At 44.1% G+C, this 8,600-nt stretch overlaps 1 protein-coding gene across 1 annotated transcript in view; it reads left to right on the top strand.

The window, feature by feature from the left end:
• The window catches only part of MUC13 (mucin 13, cell surface associated), a 22,581-nt gene extending 18,994 nt beyond the window's left edge, over positions 1–3,587 (top strand). Inside the window, exons 13-15 of the mRNA XM_026852510.1 lie at positions 130–217; positions 1,287–1,494; positions 2,697–3,587. Of these exons, the coding sequence (XP_026708311.1) occupies positions 130–217; positions 1,287–1,494; positions 2,697–2,747 (347 nt within the window). The 3' untranslated portion in view covers positions 2,748–3,587. The remainder of the gene's footprint in view (positions 1–129; positions 218–1,286; positions 1,495–2,696) is intronic.
• Positions 3,588–8,600: the final 5,013 nt, after the last annotated feature.

Below are 8,600 nucleotides of genomic sequence, written 5' to 3'. Positions count from 1 at the left end.
CTCCCTCCCTCCCTCCCTCCCTTTCTGTTCTTCCTTTCTTTAATAGCAACAGGACAGTGACAGGACTTGGTTTTCAATATTTACCATGTTTTCAACTGATGTTTGTTTATGGTGTGGTTTTTTTTTCAGATAGGGAACTCATCCTTATAATAGTGGGTACAGTGTTTGGAGCCATTATCCTGAGCTTAGTGATAGCAGTCGCTGTTATTTCAGTAAGGTAAGAGTATTTCTTACAATTGAGTAAAAGCTGCATTGTTACACTTTCATAGAGAACTAAGCAGAAATTCAGAGGGGCAGAGCTGTGAATGTCGTTGCATACCTAGTTGGGCAGACAAGTTCATTTAAGTCATGTATCCATTACAATTTGGTTTTGCCTATGTGGTCTTCCCAGAAGTATTTATTCTCTTGCTGTGAATTCAACTATAAAAGCTTCAGTCAAGTCTTCAAAATACACACCTGACCCAATAATCCAAATCCTGCTCTAGCCAGTGCTTGTATGGCATCTGGATAAAACTGAAGAAGGATGCTGATATCAGAAGACTGTGTGGCCCAAATTTAGACCCTCTACAGCTTTCCCTGCTAGCACTTCAGCTCAAAGTCTGGCATGCTCCTTTCAGCTCAATACAGGTGGCATTTCCAGCTAAGCATCTCTTTAAAGCCTGCTATTCCTGGTGCACTGGCAAATTCCCAAATGCAGTTGCTCCTCCTCACTTCTCTCCACACAATAAATACAGAAACACTCAAGGAGCTCCTCTGCCTTTGCTCGCAGCACTGCCCAGGTAAAGGTGCCTACAAGACCACCCATAGCAGGCACAGCTCACCATCAGCTGCACAAACTGGTGCTGAGTGCATGCAATGTATAGACTTGTGATCACAGACAATTTACATTCATCACTTGAGTGTTCAGATTTGTCTGCAGGCATGAGGGCAACTTTTCTTAACTGGTCTTAATGAATGCCTCATTTCTTCCTCTGAATAGTCAGTTAGAGCTAGTGGTGGTTAAGGAAACTCCTTCACACTTGGAAATGGTGGAAAGAGGCCAAAGTCCCCCTCTGTCTCTCTTAGCAGTTTAGCCGCATCTGTGATAAGAGATGCCAGACTTTGTACTCTATCATGAATAACAAGGGGTTTGCAATAGGTGTGCTAGATAAATCTTTTGCATGTTTCAAAACAGGACTGTGCATTCAAAATGAGGTGGGAGTGGACAACTCAATTAGTTGGACTTGGTAAGTAAGGCACACTAAAACTTCTGTTAAACCCCCTTTGTTCTTTCATTTCCTCTGAAGAGCCAAACACAAACGTGATCCAGAGAAGAAGAGCCTGATTAAAACAGGATATTCCAACCCAAATGTTGATAATGATAGACAGTCCACGATGTTCCCCAGAGTCCAGACCACTTCTGGCCATGCAAACCCAGGATATCAGCCAAACAACCCATATGAGATGCGTTCTGCCAATAGAGGTCGTTTTCCAGAAAGGGATTATGATGATTTGGTAAGTGTTTCACACAGGCCTATGGCATTCCCGAACTGTAGTGCTGGGGGCTGCAGACATTGCTGGAATCTAAACACCCTGTCCATCCTCCCTTGATCTAGAAGGCTAAAGTGGTATGAACAACTATAGCTGCAGCTGAAAAAATTTCCCTTAATTTAGAGATCAGCAGTCATCTTATAAAAACCTTTTTAAATCCCCAGTAGTTATCCTTGAGTCACAGGAGGGGTATGTGAAAAGCAAGGGTCAAAGCAACACTTTGGCTACCCAATGGTCTACAGTGTCATAGGACATTTGTTTGCATTGAGTGAACACCTCGTTAGGCACAGGTGTGCATGCAGCTATCACAGCTTGTTACAACCTGTGCTTCTTTTAAGCCAGCTGTAGTGTCAGTAGGTGCTGCAGTGGCTCATCCCAGTTGCAGCCTCATGCAAGATTCACATTCATCTTAAGCTGGCTCAGCTGCCCAGAGGGTCAGTGTCCTCCCACCCACTCTGCCACTGCCTAGTTCACTGCAGGAGCCTCTGCAGTTGGAAAAGGGTCAAGTGCCATGAAAAAGCTAGCATAGCTTTTGCACTGATGTAGCCCAGGGGAGTCTGTTCAGCAGAGACATGTCATTAGCTGGAAGGTGTGTTCTGAAAAAAATGTCTTGTTTTATCCTTGAACTCTGCAGCAAGGGAGCTGCAGAGGGAGCAGGGGCTTGAGAAGTGTTATGCTGTGATATGATTGATTTTCTGGGTTCTCCATGCATCAAGTAAATAGGAAACACACTGTCTATTTGAGTCTCATTTAAATGACATTTTAGCTCCACCTCTGCGGTACAAGAAAATAACCCTATTTAGTGAAGAAAATCTGTTTAATTGTAAACATTTATGTGTTTTACAGAACTGAGGCGTAAACCGTGATAGAAGCAACACAGAAACCTGATGTTTAAAAAAACCTCCTGCTTTTAAAAAGCTGCCAATTAAGAGAAGAAAACCAACTATTTAGTTAGTTTCACGTAGATTTTGGCATTTCTAACTTTCCAAAGAGGTCAAATTTTCACGGATTAAAATCTGCCTGTTTGGTTTTCCTTGAGGGCTGTTGTGTCACAGAGGGCTTTCATGTACAGTGTGCTACATGCTGATCTATTCTGAGGAAGGAGCTTTCTGACCCAGAGCTACTCTTTCTTTCTTTCTTTCTTTTCTTGTCCAAATTCTCTGTAGTACGAAATATCACGAGAGCCTGGGGGCTTTAGGACGCAGAGCAGATACTAAGCGGCCAGAGCGGTGGAAGGATGGACGACCACCGTGACAGTGGGTCAGGCCAAAGAGTTTCACAGCTTCTCACCAATGCAGTTACTTCAGCAGAAGAGACAACAAAGACCATAAACCCAGATTCTCTGAAAATTTTCTAAAGGAAGATGCCTGCTTGAAAGAGATCACGGACAACTCTCTGAAATAAGAAAAAATGAAGCAGAGGGTAGGGAGAAGACGACGACTTTTAAAAGAACTAACGGTCTTCAGTAAACATTAGACTTCTTTCAGGAGGCCAGTACATTGGCAAGGGAGTGGGTACACCAGGATTTAAACCCTGCTGGTTTTCAATTCTTCTGGAAGATGGTTCAGGCAATGTGTTTGATGCTGAAAAGTATCAGCACCCAGAGCTTTGTCTGTATTTGTGCTCATGCCATTTCTGCTACAGGCAGCCTGCATGGCTTTGGGCAGATGAAAACTGTTCTTCATGAGAACCTAAGCTGTTTCTCTTTACTGTATCAGCTACAGTCTCTTTTCCCTCCTCAACCCCCCAGAATTTCCTATCTGAAAGCATTCTGTTCAGATCTCTGCTGACATGCGTTGTGTGAGACAATGGTACTTGTCTGACCTTTTATACAACCTGCCTTCCCAATACAATGACAAGAAACAATATCTTCAAACAAACACTATTGTTCTGCATCTTGCACAACTACACTGATTTTACATTCTCAGCTCCTGTGGAAAGTGTTAGCATTTTTTTTTCTCTTGTACTCCTTATGTTCTGATCGAATGATCTCAAAGTTGGTTGGGGTTTTTTTTTGTTTCTTACATACACTCAATAAATCTGTCTGTAAAAGAATCCACATTTTACTGTACTTTAATGAGTGTGCATTATCTAGTAACTAGCATTAAAGTTTCCTTATATATATAATATATATATGCACAACTATGTACATATATTTATAGGTTAAGTTCATTTCAAGCATCATTTAATTCCATGTTATATTTTGTGTTTTGGTTTTTATATGTGCAGATTAACTTTTCCTATTAAACATTATTGTTTCTCAGTACCAAGGCTTTCCTATGTTGCTGCCCAGTGGTGTAAGTGTTTTTTAACGACTCCAACGATGCAAGCGTGCAGAGAACGGTTGCATCAGCACCCAACTTTCGCTCAGAGGTTCCAATCAGAAATATTATTAATTTTAATGAAGCTAAAATTTTATTGTTTTAAGACTGGCACCAATTTTCTGTGATTATTTTTGGTGGGAACTGGGTAGTTAATGAAGCTGGGTCTCCTTTGAGAATGCTGGACAAGCTGCTCTCTGTGATGGCAGCTTTGTGCATATGGGTTTGTTAATGTCACACAGCTAAAAAAAGTAGTGTCTTTCTGCTTAAATGACAAGTTTGCAGGCCCGTGGTAGAGAACACTGTATGTGGCCATAGCGATTACCAGGATACAACTGCAAGCAGGTTGTTCCACTGCTCTGATCAAAACCAACTCCCACTCACCAGTTACATGGTTGAAAACTGGGAACTAAACAGTCCTGATCTTTCTCATGTGGCTTCTCTAGCAAAAGAAGATAGACCCTGTTTTCTCTGAACTGACTGCAGTGAGTAGTAATTCAGAAGTAGTCTGGTGAGAAAATGTGCAGTTTTCTCTCTGTTGTTTTCCTGGGTTTTCACTGCTTTGTTCTTCCAGTAGATTCCTGCCCCCTTTCCTGCTGTCACCTGGCTGCGCAGTGCTGGCCATTGGCTGGTGTCTGTAGGAGGCCAGGCTCTGGAGGCCTTTGCCACCCTCCCCTGACTGTGCGCAGTAAAGGTGACCTTTACTCCATGTCAGCAGGGCTAGCTGGATTTAGTTCTTCATGATACCTTTAAAAGGTTAGTAGAAGTTTGGTCTTATTTTCTTGACTTTTCCTTGAAGAGTACTCACCCATGAGGAGTAAAGCAAGGCATGGTGGCTACCCTTAGCACAAGAAGCAGAGAGGCCCCATCCTTCCCCCAGATAGAAAAGCCCTACAAGGGGCACCAGCTCCTTTCCCCAGCAGTTTCGTTAATGTATGGCCCCCCAGGCCTGCTGTCCCCTTCTTTTTTCTTTGAGCCCTGTGTGTCCCCACCATTGCCTGGGTGAAGGAGATGCTTCCTGCTTCTAATCCCTCTGCTAAGCCCTTTCATTTTCCCCCTTTTCCGGAATTTTCAGCAGCAGGAAAGGTCCTGCTGCCAGCAGAACACTCAGAGGAGTTTGCATGGAGTGAGACACTGAAAAATGGGTGGGATACAGGCAGAACAAACGGTAAAAAGTCATGAAGCTCAGTGCAGACTTCCTCTTCATTCAGCTCACTGTTTTTGCTTGGATATCCCCTCCTCCGCTTTGTACGGCAGACTGAAACTCGAGGTAATGTGGAGTCTAATAAAAAGATTTCTCTACATCAAGAGTAACAGCCCACGCATCATGGTCTTTCACTGAGGTAAAATTGCCTGGTTCTATTGGCTTAGTGCAGAGGATCCTTGAAACACATGTAACAGTAGCCTGCTACAGAGGCACATGAAAAGGCTTTTAAGTGTTATCTCTTATTCTTTCACAAAGCAATAGGGGTTGGAAATGCAGCTGAAAGCTCAACGATAAACGAAACTTTAATGCAGTAAAACTTTACTGAGGGTGTGATATCTAGATTTGCTGTCACTGATAATAAAAGCAGCAAAAATAGTCAGGTGTTTGCATCATTTAACTGCAGAGGAATTTTCATTGCTCTAGTTCAAAGCTAATTTCTGCAACTGCAACCAGTTCTCATTTAGTCTGTGCTGGGGAGGGGCTATCAGATACAACTCTTTAGCATTTCAAAGGCTGCTACAGCTTTTTATCAGGACTAGAATTCTGTACCAAAAGGGCAATCTCTCAGATATTTCACTTCTGTTTGGCTATGAGCAATGTGTGATTCTGCTGGGAAATATGATCATGGAAAATCACATTCTGTGGTGTTTTATGATTGCTGCCACTTGGCCCATGTGTTTTTTTTTTAGCTGCCTATCCTTCAAAATCCACCTGGGCATGGGAAAGGGAGCTGAGCGTGACCCTCACACACCGGTGTGAGAGAGGATATGCCTGCAGGCAGGGTGAGGGGCTTCAGGGAACTACCACAACTTGTTTTGTGTCCTGGGATCTTCATCCCTCTTCTCCCCCAACACAGAGGGTGTCCTGCTGGCATGCAACCCACAGAGGACATGGAAAGATGGTGCCACTCAAGTCTGCCACCTACTTTTGTCCTGACCAAAAATTACACTAGAGATGTTGCTTGGCACGTCTGTGCAGGGTGTACTGAAAAATGCTAAAGGTGTCAGGGACAGAGGTTTGCATGATTGTAGCACATGTATGGGGGTATTGGGACTGCTGCCATTCCTCATTTATCTGGATACACCTGGGTATACTGAACCAATGCAGGGTGGTAGGGGAGGGGTACGGTGCCATGGATGGCTGTGGGGTAAGAGCCTGGGTCTGGGCAGCTGTCACACAGTAATGTGATGGACCAGTGGGGTAAGGAAGGGCTTAATCAGGCCTGATGGATCTTGTGCTGTTTGCACTGTTTATGCCTGAACCAGCCTCAAAAATGAGACATAAAAACCTTCATCCAAACACCCCAGCAAAGCCCAGCATCCAAATTTACAAGGGCAGCGCCATTCAGGCCTGAGAGCAGGAATGATTTTGCATTTTTTTGGTTACCTGCTGGTGTAAACCACTCCCTGTTTTCTTTATGAGACTGTTTTTACATAGATCCTGCTTGTGATGTGCCAGACTGGAGAAATAAGCAAGTAAGAGCAAGCATTGAAGGTAAGACACCATTTCACACCCAAGGGCTTGACTTTTCACTTATTGTGTACTTCCTTTGACTTTGATGACTTGTTTTCAAGGTCAACGATAGCACTTCTTCCAACAGGAGGAACAGAGGTAAGGGAAAAGGAGCCTCTCCTCTAGCAAGAAGTGCTCCCCTCCTCACTAGGAATGGCTTCTGCAGCAAAATGGGATGGGATCCAAGCAGATACCCTGGCAAACATCACTGTCCCTAGACTGTTTTGGGGATACCACCTCAGCTTCATCCAGGCTCAGGAGGATGACTGGACCCTGGCACAACCCAGGGACAGATGATCCTGCTTGAAATTTGGGGTTCACTAGCCCAGGGGAACAAACCACAGAAAGATGAGTGAAGCAAATATAGCACTGCCTCATTCATCTGCCACTCCTGTGAGAGAAGGTCTGTAATTTGTCAAGTCTGGCAACTGCAAAGTCATCAATTGCTATTTTTTTCCCAGTTTCCCAACTTTCACCTTTTTATTTTTAACACAGTAATGCTCCCTGTTTCAAAGCCTTGTGTCTGGCGTTTGCAGATGGAGCAGCTTTGCTTATTAAGGGTTCCCAGGAAGATTAAACTGACTTCTCCCAAGTTTTGGGGTGTGAGCTGAAGCTACTAATTTTTTGCAGTAACCAGTCAAAAAAAATCCCCAAACGCAACACTAAAAGCCCAAAGTGGTCTAAGAACAGGGAAACCCATAAAACATCTCAGGTCACAATTAAACAGGAAATAAATAGGGCTAAAATAAGAATCCATAAATTGACTTGCAAAGAGTGCTCGAACTGCTGATAAAAGGCTCTTTAAATATATCAAAGTCACAAAGGTCTAGGAAATCTGTGGCAATGCTGATGACAAGGATATAAAAGGGCAGATGGAGATGATGAAAATATAGCAGAGAAGCTTGGTGATTTCTTTGTGGTTGCTTTTACAGCTGAAGCTATTTGGGGAGCTTCTCACATCTGTCACTCTCCTGCAGTGGATCAGCTGGAGGAGCCAGAGCAATCAGAAGTAAAAAGGTAACATGGAGTAAAGAGGTAGCAGGAGTAAAGCAAAGTAAGTGAAGTAACTAGGTAACAGGAGATATAAGGTCAAGTGGTGGTTGTTAATAAGTGACTAGGACCAGGTGGTGCTGATCCAGGGTACTGAAAGCAGTGGCACAGCCCAGGGTCAGGGCGGGCTGTGGTACCCAGCTGTGTTACCAGGCACATCCAGCCCACTGTACCCCATAGATTCACTGGGATGCACTGAGCCACCATTGATAGGTCTCTGAAGCCATTGACTTGGGGTGGCAGGTAAGTGCCTACCAGAATGTGGGGGTACACAATGCTAAAGGAGGTCAATGTAAAGCAGACAGAAAAAAAGTAATTTACAGGTGCAGGTAATGAACTTGCTGTCAGAGGGGTTTGCAGACACTGCAGGTTCACAGAAGAGATTAGGCAAATTCAAAGATACCAATGCATGACAGAGGTGTACCTTCTAACAGCAGGATGAGAAAGTGGGATTGCTGGAGGAAGGGGCTGTAAAAGGAGCCAGGCCCCCAAGGCAGCCCCTCCTGTTGCAGCCCCTGGAGCAGAGCCTGGGATTGGATGGACAACCTGTGACAGGGGGACATTTCTCACCTTCTAAACTCATTGAGCTGATTTATTTAATGGCAGCATGGGCTGGAAGGTGATGCCTGAGGTGTGTGTTTATAGCATGTCTTGTATTCCCTAATTATGCCCAGGCTCTTCATAAACTGTGGAGAGGCAGGGTAAGGTGCTGTACACCAGGCTCTTTGTTGTTTATGTAAGCAGCCTCATAAAAGAAGGGGAAATTTTTGCAAGCAGCTAACTCAAAAAATGCAAAACGCTTCCTGCTTTCGAGCCTGAAAGGTGCTGCTTTTCACACGCAAGCTCCAAAGAGCAACTTGTGGAGAGCAAAGTCTTTTCCTCTCTAGGAAAAGCAAACCAAGACTAGCAGCTCCCACCCTCCCTCTCCTGGTGGAAGCAAAACAGCTTGAGAAGAAGCTATGCCTCACCTGCTTCTCTCT

This window comes from Athene cunicularia (assembly GCF_003259725.1).
Source record: "Athene cunicularia isolate RWA chromosome 7 unlocalized genomic scaffold, athCun1 chr7_part1, whole genome shotgun sequence".
Taxonomy (NCBI): domain Eukaryota; kingdom Metazoa; phylum Chordata; class Aves; order Strigiformes; family Strigidae; genus Athene; species Athene cunicularia.
This window is presented reverse-complemented; position numbering and strand designations above follow the sequence as displayed.